The sequence below is a fragment of the Barbatula barbatula genome (assembly GCF_947034865.1).
Source record: "Barbatula barbatula genome assembly, chromosome: 3".
Taxonomy (NCBI): domain Eukaryota; kingdom Metazoa; phylum Chordata; class Actinopteri; order Cypriniformes; family Nemacheilidae; genus Barbatula; species Barbatula barbatula.
In genome coordinates this window covers 14,719,625-14,734,968 of record NC_136764.1, presented here as the reverse complement: position 1 = coordinate 14,734,968, position 15,344 = coordinate 14,719,625, and the positions used below count along the sequence as shown (strand labels likewise).

Below are 15,344 nucleotides of genomic sequence, written 5' to 3'. Positions count from 1 at the left end.
GGTTTTCGATCAGTTTTTATTTCTATTTTGTATTTTTGTATCATGGGCACTGTACTGCAAGCACAACAACTGCATATTTGCCCTAACTGTAAACACCTCTCATATGTTTCACAAATCTTATACTGTTACAGCTTTCTTTTTAGTTTTCGTATATACATTCCAGTCGCATAAAACAATACTATACTGCATTCTGCATTGTTGTTGTTTAATTTGCTCCATGTGCACTACAATATTTGCACTAACCATTGTATATATTATCTTTTGGAATACCTCTCTTTTTGTCTGTTTTTTTATCTGTATCTCTTTATAACTCCATATAACAGTATTATTCAAACAGTTTGAATGATTGGTTGACTTGATTTTTTTTGTATCATTACATAACAAACAATAAGGAAAATGTTGCATACATTATACAATTATATAATCTCAAACAGTCATTATATCACAAAATGTAATTGTTGTGGCCTTATGTTTTATTATTTACCTTTAAGACATCTAGATTTTGACATATATTACGTAACACCATCAAAATATATGAATTACATCCCTTGTCTGTGTTTTACCATAGGATCATTTTTTAAATTTATTAATATGGTTTGTTAACAACAACAGGACTATTGTTGTTAAATCAAGGTCAGAGATTCAAATAACAGGCTCATAAGCCAACGATTTATGGCTTGAAAGGGTACAGTTTCTAAAGACCTTTTGTCAGTTTGTGTTAGTTTGTGTCAGTAAGTAGTTAAGCCTACCACAGATGTAGCATTGCACGTCATTTTCTAAAAATTACAGGCAATATTACATGCAGTACTCATTCTAAATATAGTACTTCAAACTTTCCCTGTTGGTAGCTTGCCAACAAAAGATCCAATTTCAACTCTCCCAAAATGGCATTGCCTGTTTAACATAATTTTTCATATAATATTGGATAGAGACGACTAGTAGCTGTGATAAGATATCCACAGGCTTGCATTAAAATGTAAAAAAACAGTTCGTCTTGTCAAATAGTGCTGGTTATATCATGATCCGCAGCTTTATATCAGACACAACAGTGTAATATAGATCATTAGCGCCTTCTGCTGGTCACAATCAGTTACAGCAAGAGGGTTTATCAGTAAAATGATGCCATTGCGCTGGACCATTCGACCTCCATCCTATGCGGAGCCTGGGACTCATGACTAAGCGTTATCTAGAGAGAAATATATAAGAGTCATACATAGAACGCATATGTTAGTTGTAAAGTAACAGTTTGCCTTAGACATTTGATATCGATGTAATTATGGATCACTTTCGCAGCTTGTTTGATAAACTGGACACGAATAAAGACGGCTTTATTTCAGTGGAGGAACTGCATAGTGAAATGCGACGAATAGGTGTAGTACCAATATGTGAAAAGGCGCAAGTATGATATTTTATATATTTTTTTAATAACTGATATTACTACTGCTGTACTCTGAGTCTGCAGCTGTCAGAGTCAGCGTGCTTCTTTTGTTCAGGCTATCCTGTCTAAATATGACCAAAATAAAGATGGACGTCTGAGCTATCAGGAGTTTCTGATTTACATGACGGACAGAGAGAAGAAATGGAAAATAGATTTCCATGCACTTGACAGGAATAAATCAGGTAAGTTATCCGTGACAGATAGTTTTCCTGCTTTTCAAAATCAAATATCGTTAAGTTAACTTATTATTGAAGGCAAGTTATATTATCTGCTCACAAAAGACTGTGCCTGCACAGTTTCATGAATGTGATTTTACTTTCATCTTTTTATTAGGTACCATTGATCTTGAGGATATCATGACTCTGTTTAAAGAGTTAGGTTTGCTTATATCAAAACACAATGCAAAGAAAATCATTCAAATGTAAGACCACTGCAGGCTTTGTCACTTAACACTGAGTGTATTGTATCATTGATAAGTTGTCATATTGTTTGTCATTAGGATGGATGAAGATAACTCAATGACTGTAGACTGGGAAGAATTCCTCCAGCACATCATCATTAACCCAGCAGAAAACATCAGTGAGCTAGTGTCTTCTTGGAAACATAACTTGGTACAGATAACAATATTATTGTATCCAAAATGATAGGTTACTTGTTAACCTGTAATGCTGTTAGGAGTTTGAGTACAAGAGTTTGATGGTCTCCAGGTATTTGATGTAGGTGAGAGTCGCTCTATGCCTCTTGAACTTACCCCAGGGGAAACTGACCCATCAGTCTGGGGGAAATTTTTATTGGCTGCAGGCTTGGCAGATGCTGTGTCTAGAACCGTGACAGCTCCAATTGACCGCCTAAAGACTCGGCTTCAGGTATTCTTCAGCACCTGTCATTTGCAAGGGACATTTACACATACAGTTTTGAACCAACATCCATGTTGCCTACTAAATATGTTTCTATTTGGTCTTTAAAAGCAGTTTTGCTTTCATGAACACAAATGTCAGAAGAATATTTGCATTTGAAAAGTAATTCACGTATGTGTATTGTATGTGTACGATATACAAAATTAAGTTTTGATATAGAAACAGTAATGCACTGCCATATTTTGGATAGGTTTTTGAATCCAAAGCTGTGTCTCTGGGGTTCCGGGAGCTTCAGACCGGAGGTTTTAGATCCATGTGGCAAGGCAATGCTGTAAATGTTCTTAAAGGAACACCACAGTCAATGCTTCAGTGCTTCATATATGCTCAGGTGTGCACACAAACACACACAAACACACACATGTATTTACACATGCACTGGTATCTGAACGCTCTTTATCTGAATGTCCTTACAGCTGAGGATGTACAGTCTTGGCGAGAGGGACAGTCTGTCTGTGCATCAAAGGTTTGGACTGGGCTGTGTGTCAGGGGCTGTGGCACATGCTGTGTTCTACCCCTTAGAGGTATCAGAGTGACACAACAGGTTGGAGTTTCATACTGTTAGGTGCTGACCTTAAATGTGTGTTAAGATGACCAAAAGTGTCTCACACTGCAAATGCGATACTCAACCTGTACATTATATCTTATGGCACAGATTAACGTTCTGTTCATGTTCCTGTGATAGTATGTCTTGTTAAAAAATTGTTATTCCAAAATTAAAATACTGCGATTGCTTACTCAACTTTGTTATTTTGAACCTGTATAATTGTATTAAGTTGCATGCTTTTGTTGTCTTATAGCCAGGAAAGTCGATGATATAAATGTTTTGGGTTTTGTGAACTTCTAACATTTATTCTTGCTTGCCGCAGGTCCTTAAAGTAAGACTCAATCTTCAGACAGCTGGCACATACAACGGTGTCCTGGGATGTGCCAAGTTGATTTACCAGAATGAGTCTGTGGCAGCTTTCTATAGGGGGTTCAAACCCAGCATACTCTGCATGATACCTTATGCTGGTGTGGAATGCGCAGTCCATCAGGTAATTTAGAGTTATGAGTTATGTGTGTTCAAAATGCATTCTGTATTGACTTATAATACTTTTTCTCTCCTGGCAGTCAATTTTAAACTGGGCCAGACAGGACCCAGCCCACATCAATGACCCTAAACTCTTCCTCATCAGTTTCGCAGCATTTGCCTCAGGACAGGCCACCAGTTACCCTCTCGCCGTCATCAGAACACAGCAGCAAGCTCAAGGTGAATGTTAAACTGAACATAATTCAGGTTTATAGAATAGTCATTTTTATCAACAAAAATCTATGGTTTATAAAATGCAAATGGTTAACTGTCATTTCATTTATAATTTTAGCTGTCAGTGCAACCTCCCAGAAACCTGTGAATGTTTTTCAAGGACTCATTGGAATCTATGAGGCGCACGGTGTCAGAGGTTTTTATAATGGAATGGGTGCTAGCTTTGTGAGAGCAGTCCCATGTGCTTTGCTGAATTATACAATGACCTCAAAATTTGAGACACTGCTTTCCTCATTGTAATGTGGAATAAAGCTTCAAAGAAGAGGCCATGTAACCCTATGTACATTATATTTGTTTATTTATTAATGAAGTGTACCTTTGCCTGAACATGTGCACTTTTTATATGTGTTCTATTTACTTGAGTGAATAGATGTGAATAGATCCTGCTTTTTCTGTGTAGCCTATGCTATTTCTTTTTCTAGACAGTCTTAAAAGCATGAAGTCATGTCAAGATGCAGGCTATAAGAACTTGTTGAGATCACGCAACTAAATAAGACATCTCTCTGTCAGTGCACTGCGACAATGAAAAGAGAAAGAAGAATTAAACAAAAGCTCTTACTTGGGACCCATCATACGGGCACATGGCTTCTCCTACACTGTTATGCTGACAACACCCAGATTTACATCTCATTTCACCCAGTCGATACCAATGTAGCAGCTCGCATTACGGCATGCCTAGAAGACATCTCAGCTTGGATGAAAGACCGTCACCTCCAGCTGAACCCTTCCAAGACAGAACTACTCATATTTCCAGCACACCCCCCGGAGCACCACAATCTCACATTGCAAAGACAATACTGTCATGCCGATATGCCTTATTCAACATTAGAAAGGTTAGACCCTATCTCACTGAGCATGCGCCACAACACCTTGTCCAGGCCCAGATGATCTTAAGGTTGGACTACTGCAATGCTCTCCTTGCTGGTCTTCCTGCAAAGGCTATCAAACCACTCCAGATGGTTCAGAATACAGCAGCATCTTCCAACAGCTCAAAAGGGCTCATGTGACCCCACTTTTCATCTCTCTCCTCTGTATCAGATTCAAGTCATCAATGCTTGACTACAGGACTATCACTGGATCTGCGCCGGCATAGTTCCACATCCTCCCACACCCCATCAAGAACCCTGCGTTCAGCGGCATCTTGTAGTGCCTTCTCATATGGGCATTTGTCGCTTTCTTGCATATTCTCCTTCACAACTCCTTCCAGGTGGCCTAACTCGGTCCAGTCAACCCCATCTCTCACAACATTAAAAAACTACTTTAAACCCTTCTTTCTGTGCATACTTGACAGACAAATGAAAAAGAACAAGTATTGGTCTGGCTTTTGTTGAAACTAGTAACTTTTGTATTAGCACCTATTGTATTATTTCTCCTGTATGACAGATCGCTTATTGCTCGCTGAACTCTCTGTAAGTCTCTTTGGATAAAAGGGATACAGCTACCTCCACTGGGCATGCGCACTTCAATCCCGCATATCTGTTACATTTAATATAACTTGTTTTTTTATTCAAAAAAATGTAAGAACCTAACATTAGGTTTAGGGATGGGTTCGGTGTATGTATTAGCTAATTTATTTTATTGTAATTCAATAGTAAGATTTTGCATCACTTCCGGGCGTAGCGGTATCCCTACCAGCCATAACCTGGTTCTACGTGGACAGTAGTGACGTCGACAAAGTTGACGTTTGGCAAACATGGCGGCGCAGCAGAGCGAAGTAGACGAGCTCTTCGACGTGAAAAACGCATTTTATATTGGCAGTTATCAACACTGCATTAACGAAGCACAGAAAGTCAAGGTGAGCACTGTCCAGCTATTCGACGTTATTCTGCGTGGTATACAAACCTTTTCCGCAGAAGCATTTCTGGATTTGTTTTGCGTTAGCCTGCAGGCTAATCCCTTCACCTCTCCGACAATGTATCTTAATTCAAAACAATGACAATTGAAACTGGGTGTCGATTTGTGTTTTTTTTAGACGTCGGGGCCAGAAAAAGAAGCCGAGAAGAATATTTTCTTGTACAGGGCATACATTGCTCAGGTAAAATCTGTTTAGGATCTGTCTGAAAAGAGTGTAAGTTAACCATATTTGCATGACGTAAACGCCAATATAACATATGTATAACTTAACAGCATACTATAGAGAAACAATGTTTTCTTAATTGAACTTAATTGAACGAATGTCTTGTTTCGTTTTCAGCTTGTTGACAAAATAATTTGTGGTTCACAGAGAAAGTATGGTGTGGTACTGGATGACATTAAGGCCAGCTCATCTGAGGAGCTGCAGGCTGTCAGGATGTTTGCAGAGTACCTGTCCAACGAAGGCAAGAGGTCTGTGCAGTCAAGCTTGTGTTTTTTTGTGTTTTTGTCTCAAACAGAATGTTAACATGCACTTTTGTGCATACAGTTTCTCTATTTGGCTCAGTAAATGATCAGTGTATTTTATGCTTGATGTCAACTGGATCGTGTCTGAAGGCATCTCATTTCTGTTGCACTGTGTTTCTTTAAGGGATGCTATCTTAACAGAGTTAGAAAAAAAGATGGCTAAAAGTGTTGATGTTTCAAACACCACTTTCCTGTTGATGGCAGCGTCCATTTATTTGCATGAGATGAACACAGATGCTGCGTTACGGACACTGCACCAGGGAGACAGTCTTGAGTGGTAAGTGTAGAATTTATGAAGGTTTTACTGTATATAAATTAAAAGAAATGTGTGTTTTCCTCTTTGACTTAGATTACAATTATCTAAGCTCACCATTGTTTTGTATTTCTGTTGCAGTATGTCAATGACTGTCCAGGTACTTCTGAAGTTGGACAGAGTGGATATGGCAAGGTATGATAATGTTTTTTATATTTATGCCTAAATGCTCTTAAACTACCTGCGAATTCACAAAAATAGAGCCCTACATTTGAAAATGTTTGCTACAAATAATGTTTAATCTGTCTTAAAATATTGCGCTTAAATGTAATTCTTTATGGGGCTGTCTTGCTGTTCATTGTCCCCACAGAAAAGAATTAAAAAAGATGCAAGACCAAGATGAAGACGCCACCCTGACCCAGCTTGCCACAGCCTGGGTCAACCTTGCAGTTGTGAGTATTAAGCTTCCTTCTATTATGCAGTTTTCTAATGTATAATTAGACGATTCAAAGAATAGTTAGAGCATTGTTTTATAAATAACACTGAGCAGCAGTGGTTAAGCATATCATTTCTTTCTACTGATTATCAGTCTATACATTTTCACATTTTTGGAGCAGGTTGATGTCACTATGGGTTATCCTTCTTCGTTTATGGGAAGTAAATGTCGTTCTCATCTTTCTTGCATCAATAGGGAGGAGAGAAATTGCAGGATGCATTTTACATCTTCCAGGAAATGTCAGACAAGAACTCGCCCACACTGCTGCTACTGAATGGCCAGGCTGCCAGTCACATGGCTCAGAATAAGTGGGATGAGGCTGAGTCAGTTCTACAAGATGCTCTTGACAAAGTAAGACCCATGAACTCAACGTGGTGATACATATAATTGAATGTGTTTTTACACTTACACTTTGTACATGGTCTTAATGTACAGCAAGTTCTCTTCCTGCTTCTGGTACGTTTAGGTCATCGATGTTCTAGTGGAAATCGTTTTGCACACTCATGTTCGTCTCATGTGGATGCAAGCTGCTCTCCAAATCTGTTAATAATGAGAGACACAGCTATGAGAAATGCATTATCCTACATTCCTACTGAACATGCAAAACATTTCACATCTGGGACTTTTAATTGCGATTCATGATTTACACACCGCCAACCAAATTCTAACTTGTGTTGACTTTCATTTGCCTCATACAGTAAAAAGTAGCCTAAACCTAATCAAAAGCCAATTCAGATTTTAATTTGACCCTTATGTTGACCTTAGAGAGCAAAAAATGGGTAGTCTTTGAGGGCAAACTGTTGAATCTAGCAAGCTATTGATTACTAATTGGTTAGGCTTTGACCGAAGTGAAATTTTATTTTGTGCTTTTGTGACTACAGGACAGCAGCCACCCTGAGACTCTCATCAATCTCATCGTGTTGACACAGCATTTAGGCAAGCCTCCCGAGGTTAGTATCCTTCAAAACCAGTAAATGTACATTGTTTTGGTACACCCTTCCATTTTATATACTTAAGGAATTCTTGTGAAGCATGGTCGTAGTGCTGTACGTTGGTCCATGTAAGGATGCTCATAAGGTTTATATTCCTTCACAGGTTACAAATCGTTATTTGTCTCAACTGAAAGATGCACACAAATTTCATCCCTTTATTAAGGATTATCTGGCTAAGGTAAAGTTATTCAATCTTGCTTTACACATTACGTTTTCAACTCTTAGGAAATACGGTCAAGGCAAAGGACTAATGAAGTGGTTACATAAACTACTGTTGACTAAATGTTAACCATTTTATAATAAAAAAGACATTACTCAAGGTCAGAAATTATGTTTTCCACAGGAGAATGAGTTTGACAGACTTGCCATGCAGTACGCCCCCAGCGCCTGAACACTGATCAAGGTGTTATTTATACATCTTCAGCAAAGCAATTTAATATCTTTACTGTACACTTTTGCAATTTAAACATAATAGCTGTTTAGGGTTTTTGTTTGCGTAGTCATTTTGACATCCAATACATTCTACAAACATTCCTCTGTGATGGTTAAATAAACATGTTAATGTCAAATACCCTTGTCTTGTTGCAATATTTCTTTAGAATTTTTTTTATAATGTGGTAAATGGTGCAAAAGGTGTTTCTTCATATACATATACATTATCAGTTGCAGTCATGCTATAAATTACTTAAGTAAGGGATATTGTACAGGAAGCTGGGGCCCGTTCTTCGTACGTCGCTTATTACATCCGAGATCAAAAGACACATCCAAGATGACATCATCGTGCTAATCATGATCCGGCTAATTGGGTTCTTCGAACACACCTGTTGTTTATGATAAGTATCGCTGGATTGAGTTATCTGAGATCATTGCGCGTTCTTGCGTTGGTTTAAAAGGGGATATGTATCGATAGTAGAAACAATGATCAGCAACGCTGTGATTGGCTGTTCAGCATGGCTAAAGAAAACGCCCAGTTTTCCTCTCAAGCAGAACAAGAGCTTTTAATGGAAGGTTATGCCCAATTTGAACATTTAATTCAAACAAATTAAATGCATAAATGGTGTCCATGTCAGATGTTTCTATCACTTTCTACAGTATGTATTTTTGCGTTTTTTATTTATTTCATATTTACTTATGTCAGAGCCACCACGGGACCCACTAGAACATGGGAACAAGTAAATGTGAGGTACAAGAATATTCTACAAAATGGTAGCCTTTACTTCTTATACAGTCCTTATGTAAAAAGCCACTGTTAAATGATGTGTCTATTTATGACAGCCACAAAGAAAAAGGCTGAAAGATTACAGGTGGTGGTCCTGCACCCCCACAATATACCCCAGCAGAAGAGCTGGCCCTTGGGTTAAATTCAAACCGACCCGTTGTGGAGGTAGCTCTTCCTTATCCCTGGGGGCAGCTCTTCCTTATACCCAAAGCCAGGCACCAGTAGCAGCAACACCTACATTACTGTTAGGCTAAATGAGCTTTTATTTCTCTTAGTATACTGTAAAATGGTTTGTTGCTGCATTAAATGAATTTGGTACAGTCATTTCAAATGTTTGTGAAAGTGAAAACTAATAAACTTTGTTCATATAAAATATGTTGCCATGAGTAATTGATCACATTATTTTTTTACAGTGTAGTTAATTGTAATGACATTATTTCCCCCCCCCAAGAGTGCAACACATTGTAATACCCATTTATTTCCATTGCACGTACTGTGTAGAAATCCTCTCAGATGACTGTCCTTTGGAGGAAGAACCTGCAAGTGCATAAATAACTTAACTATAATTTGTATATACTTGTGTACCTATTCTTTCTGTCTGCAACATGAGTTGCAGGAGTCCACGCCTACAGAAAGGCCTACAGAAAGGCCTACAGAAAGGCTCACAGAACAGTCTGCACAAAGAACTGCTGATACAGAGGTGGGCAGTGTTTTACTTTTACTTTTGTTGCATGAGGCATGTTTTGACCCTTTTTTTCACAAAATTACACAGGGTGACATCCGTTCCCTATATAAACGACATCTTTAACCAAAAATAGAGTATTTTAAGGTGAAAAAAGATAAATTAGAGGAGAAATTGAACTTGACAACTTGAAAGAGAGAAAAATTTCACTGGAGATAGAGTTGCTTCAGAGTAAGTGCTAGTACACTATTTCACACATAGTAGTATTGCTGACTTTCCATAACTATCTCTTATTGCAGGCAAAATATGACTTGCTGGCTTTTCTTTATAAATAATCTTTTAAATAAAACTCAAGAAACTAAGCATATTTGTCTTGTCTTTTATTCAGTAAAAAAATGGTGTTCCACAATTCTGTCCCGTGCAGCTCTGCCACTAGGTTGGTTCAAGTGCACTGGCTGGAGGTCATCATCAGGCTGCACCCCCACCACAGGGGTCCTCTCCTTTCTGATGGTGGCAATGTTATGCAATATGGCATATGGAACAATTATGTCACAGGCCCTGTCAGGTGCAACCCTCAGACTTTTCAGACACTGAAATCTTCCCTTTAGTTGCCCAAAGGTCATTTCAATGCTTGTCCTGGCTAGAGCTGCATTGTAACGGGTTTGTGGTCCAGGGTTTGGCTCACGGAAGGGCGTTATAAAATACTGCCTGCAGGCATAGCCCCTGTCTCCAAGCAGGATCCCGTCACAATCCCCTGTATAATGGAAAATGCAGTTCTGTTAGGCTCAGCATAATACTGTGTATAATACTGTGAGCTTGAAATGTTTGTTCCCTTACCACGTTCAAATAATGTGCATAAATGTGACTCTCTGAAAATTCTTGAGTCATGTACTGATCCTGGCCATTTTGCTTCCACATTGGTGACATGGAGCATTGAGTCACACACCATCGAAGAGATTTTAGTCAGTCAACTGCATACTTTTTGATTTCATTACTTTTTTCCATGAAATAATCTGGAATATTATAAATTGTAATAGTAATTTACCTGCACATTTACACTATGAACGCCCTTTCGCTTCACAAAATCCCCCTCATTATATTGATATTTTATAATTATAAAATTATATTTTGCCTGAGGGGGCCTTGATGGGGACATGTGTGCAGTCTATGGCACCAATCACGTTAGGGAAGCCTGAAGGACACAAACTGTTATTCATACTTATTGGCATGGTCATGATTGCATGTCATTAACAATTATAAATGTACTTGCAATAGCTAAAAAATCCTGCGGTTTTAAGTGGCTTAGAAATACAACAAAAACCCCTAAAAACTGCTTGAGTGCCAGGTAAAGTTTGCGAATGCACACAGTCTGTGGTGTTGTTAAAGCCCGACTCCTCCGTGTTAAACACGTAATGTGTGGTTCCAACAAATGAATGATGTAAATAACACCCTTACGAGAAAAACGGTATCTCTCAACAATGACGCTATCGCGCTGCGCTAAATGATCCTGTCTATTCATTCGAAAAGCTCTGCGAATTATACTTGCACCTTCCGCAACAGGTTGCTGTCGTACAAATGGACAAGACATGGCTGCGACAGACTTACCTATCTCCTCCGCTTATAAAGCCGCAATCTAATCCTGTTTACATGAAGTTAGCCTGCTCCCGAGCAGGTTCAAGCTTACGGACCTGTTGCTATGACAGCAAGTCCAGGATGAGCGTCCAAGAACCGAACAATCCAAGATCATGCCAAATCATCAACAATCAAATCCAGCTAACCGAGTTAGCGACGTACGAAGAACGGGCCCCTGGTTGTTTTAGCAGAAATAAGCGCGCAACCGTGTGATCAGGACTAGATGTGACCTTGTTTGCTAAACCCAGGCTGAAGTCTCAAAAACGTATTACAAAATCAAGATCATCAAAGTAGCAATAAGCCATAACACTGTGTCTATACAATTTTAAATTATAATGTTTTGTAATGCGTTATATTGTCTCTTGTCTTATCGCACGGCATTCGTTGTAGACACCTGTGTTAGAAACATGTCTATATAAATAGGCAATTCATGTTTATCACATTAAATAAAGATTTTCTGTTTTAAGGATTCAAATATAAATAGCATTCAAATGTTTATTTATAATACTAAAAAAATGGTTTTATATATTGCAATGATTTTCAATATCTTATTATATTTTCTGTAAACAAATACCAGACGTTGGCTTCCAAAACGTATTTAGATTTTTGACATGGCCCAACTCGATATGAAAGATGTCAAGGTTAAATTTTCATTTAAATTTAAGTCACAAAATAACTTATTTTATAATTAGCATGTTTCCACCATGTGATTGGACATTGCAGAAGTTTCTAAACGAAATTAGGTAAAGGTCTTGAAAAAGAACTTAATAATTAAACAAATCTTTTTTACCTATAGAGTAGTTTTCAATGAACACTAATAATAAACATCACTGCATTGCATGACATAGCATGTTACCCCATTTTTAAGCTAGCAGAGTTGTAGTACTACTCGAACTATGGAAATGTGATTTATTCTGTCTCTTGGCTAAAAGAAAGAGATGATAGAAAGCCCACAGCAATCTCTCAAGAGTAAACCTGTTGCAGATACTGAATTAGAATAGGATAAATATTATGTTCCAATGTGACAATGCACAACACCTCCAGTTTTTCTCCGACAGCTGCTGTTTTCTCTATCCTGCGATTGTCTGACTGTTCCCCAAACATCTGCAATATTAGTTCAATTTGAAGTGTTCCTCGAAACATATTGAACTTTAATGTATCACACTGTCAATCATTTTCTCATTATTTATGTATTTTATTTGTATGTACGAGCAATGGAAGTCAGATATATAAGTTGAATAACATCATACCAAGCCTTTTATTCTTGTATAGTGTGTGGTATGCTCATTGTTTTGTGATGCCAAAAATTATTTCCCTTTGATTTCGCTGTCATCTAAGGCCAGGCTGTTCATCTCATCCATCACTTGTGTAACAGATAATGATGGTGTCATCAGTAAATGTGATGATGCGGTTGTTGTAGTGTGTGGAGATGCATTCATGAGTGAACAGTGAGTATAATTTAGGGCTGAGGCAGCAGCCGTGTGTAATGCTGGATGTTGTGAAAAATTTACCAGCCACTCAGGATGTGCCCATATCGTGTTTACTTGTGCAGAATGTTTTCAGGCTCAAAATGAATTGCACGGCTTACAGGACATATATTTTGCCTGTTTTATTTGTTGAAGGTATTTTGTTCAGTCAAGCAGGTGAAAATAATATTTTACAGACATGTCATTTTGAGCAAGTAATTGCAGTTACAGTAGATTTACTCTGCTCCACGCTTAAACTTAAAGCATTTATGGAGTTAAAGGCAGAACTGTGGGCAATAAATCAATAAATGGATCCCGGTATGTATTACAATGAATGTGTTCAAGGCCGTTTTGCAAGGCTGGTAGAGTGACGTCATGCACGGATTTATTTACACACCTGAGGAGGGTCCAGTGATTCATGGATGATGTCAATACAGGACATAACCAGTTTTTCAAAGCACCTACACACTACAGATGTTACAGAAGTAAGTGTCACTGATCAGGAATCATTTAGCCGTGTTCTCTGTTCTTCTGGAGTGGTATAACACCGGTCCATTTGAAGCTGAAAGATACTCTTTTCAAATGACTGTATCCAGCTGTTTTTTCACAGGTTTTGAGGACACACTTTGGTGAGATACTTTCAGAACTGACTGCAATACCTGCTGAGAACCTTGTAGACCTGCTCAGTGAATTGCAGAAAATTCTCCAATTTCATAAAGAAACATTGAGTAGATGTTGACTGTTGCCCTATGTTGTCAAAGTGAGTTTCTGCTTTTTATACCATTCAACGGGGTGCTCTGCAGTAACAAATTAACACAAGCAGCATTATGTTATAAATAAATAATAATCTAAAACCGTCTATTTCAAGTGTCTGTGCTGTACACCCTTGTGCCTTTGCATCAACTTGAAAATTAAAGCACAGTTTCAATACAGTTTTTCTCCATTGGTTTGGCTCATTTCTTGAAACAGAAATTACATTCTCAAAATTCTAAGATCATTTGGCAAAACAGTCTTACAGTTCAGCACAACACTATAGCTCACTTGCAAAAGCTAACATCTCTCCCAAAACTGTTCACTCATGCTTCAAAACTAAATTCCTTTCCCATATAAACAGTCAGTGCCACGAAAATGGCAAAGATCCTTCTCAATTGCTTTGGCTCATTTCTTGAAACAGACCAGACGTTCTCAAAACTCTTAATGCGTTTGCCAAAATAGTGTGGATGGTTCAGCACAACACCATGGTTTACCTGCAAAAGCTCATATCTCTCCCAAAACAGTTCACTCATGTGTCAAAACTAAATTTCTTTCTCAATTAAACAGCCAGTGCCCCCAAAATGCTTCGTCCCTTTGGCATTGTGTAAGCACTGCAAGTCAGAATGTTTAGATGTTTTGTCACTATGGCAGAGGACCATTGAAACATCCCACATGTCCACCTTTCAGTCTTAGCCCCGTCCTTCATTGACAATGGTTACTGTACTCATATTGTAGGTGAGGCCCTCCAAGACCTCTCTCATTTTCAGGGATCAAATCAAAAAATGAAGACGGTCCAAGAAAAGAAAGAGCTTCTGTGTATTGTATGGGCCAGGACTGGGGATGTGAGTGGCCACACCATTCTCAGACATGGCAGCACACATAGTTGTATTGCCCCACTCGCTAGCCTGGGACATCCGCCGTGGCCCGGTGGCCAATAATATTACGGCCACGTCTTCGCCCTTGGCACTGAGATTCGAACCGGCAACCTTCTGATCACAAGCCCAACGCTCTGACCACCAGTCTGACCTTCGAATCTAAAAAAACTACTTGTAAGTCGATTTGGATAAAAGCGTCAGCCAAGTGAGTAAATGTAATTATTCTCTACAATAGCGTAAAAAAAGAAAACATCAAATCAGTCATACACTACAGTTACAGACAATTACATAGGAATGTTCTATGTTCTCCACTAGATCAATTTACTACTGGCCACTACTCCTGTGGTTCCAAACCTGGGGTACATGTACCCCTATGCAGAGGTACTACAGGGGGTATTTGACAGAAAGGGGAGGGGGGAAATCATCAATGACTAGGCTTACTGAAATGTAAATCAAATATTTTCATACCTGGATACACAAATCACGTAATACTGAAGCGAAAAAAGTTTGGGAACCACTGCTTTGGATCACCAGTAACTGACTTACATGTACATACTGGTACCGCAGCTCTTTCTCTCTATCAGAGTTCCTCTCAAATGGTACCCTGTAAATTTGCTTCATTGTCATCTGATGCTTCTTCAATGTACGGTCTATTGTGGAGATGCTTATAAAGTTGACATTTTGGAATATGGCATTGTCTTGTAGGATTGCAGTGTCTCATTGTGATGGCATTATTTGCCATCACCATGTTACAGATCTCTTGTTCATTGAGAAGTTTTTCTCTGCCACCTGTGCAAGGTTGTCTTGGAAAACTGTGTTTTTCCAATGTTTTTCTTGTCATTTTTAGTATCATAACATACCATTGAGGTAAGATATTACTGTAGGCCTATCACACACAAACACACACACAAACACACACACACACACACACTGTAGAGT

The 15,344-nt window shown here is 38.5% G+C and overlaps 2 protein-coding genes across 2 annotated transcripts; both read left to right on the top strand.

Annotated features, from left to right (window-relative positions):
- Positions 1–1,276: 1,276 nt before the first annotated feature.
- On the top strand, positions 1,277–3,898 carry slc25a24l (solute carrier family 25 member 24, like; the record flags this gene model as incomplete). The annotated part of the gene is made up of 10 exons (XM_079451529.1): positions 1,277–1,399; positions 1,494–1,620; positions 1,772–1,859; positions 1,938–2,049; positions 2,146–2,304; positions 2,546–2,683; positions 2,769–2,876; positions 3,222–3,389; positions 3,466–3,604; positions 3,717–3,898. 10 exons carry the CDS (start codon positions 1,277–1,279, stop codon positions 3,896–3,898), a joined length of 1,344 nt encoding a protein of 447 aa, XP_079307655.1.
- A 1,412-nt stretch (positions 3,899–5,310) lies between these two features.
- cope (COPI coat complex subunit epsilon) lies at positions 5,311–9,366 on the top strand. The gene is made up of 10 exons (XM_079451978.1): positions 5,311–5,453; positions 5,631–5,693; positions 5,883–5,983; positions 6,162–6,314; positions 6,432–6,485; positions 6,661–6,742; positions 6,982–7,137; positions 7,668–7,736; positions 7,882–7,956; positions 8,122–9,366. Exons 1-10 carry the CDS (start codon positions 5,352–5,354, stop codon positions 8,167–8,169), a joined length of 903 nt encoding a protein of 300 aa, XP_079308104.1. The 5' UTR covers positions 5,311–5,351; the 3' UTR covers positions 8,170–9,366.
- Positions 9,367–15,344: the final 5,978 nt, after the last annotated feature.

What these genes read in the sequence shown, in the direction of transcription:
- cope (XM_079451978.1), top strand. Translation starts at nt 5,352, where the DNA reads ATGGCGGCGCAGCAGAGCGAAGTAGACGAGCTCTTCGACGTGAAAAAC. An exon ending in ACGAAGCACAGAAAGTCAAG is followed by an intron (nt 5,454 to 5,630) that starts GTGAGCACTGTC and finishes TGTTTTTTTTAG; the next exon opens with ACGTCGGGGCCAGAAAAAGA. An exon ending in CAGGGAGACAGTCTTGAGTG is followed by an intron (nt 6,315 to 6,431) that starts GTAAGTGTAGAA and finishes TTTCTGTTGCAG; the next exon opens with TATGTCAATGACTGTCCAGG.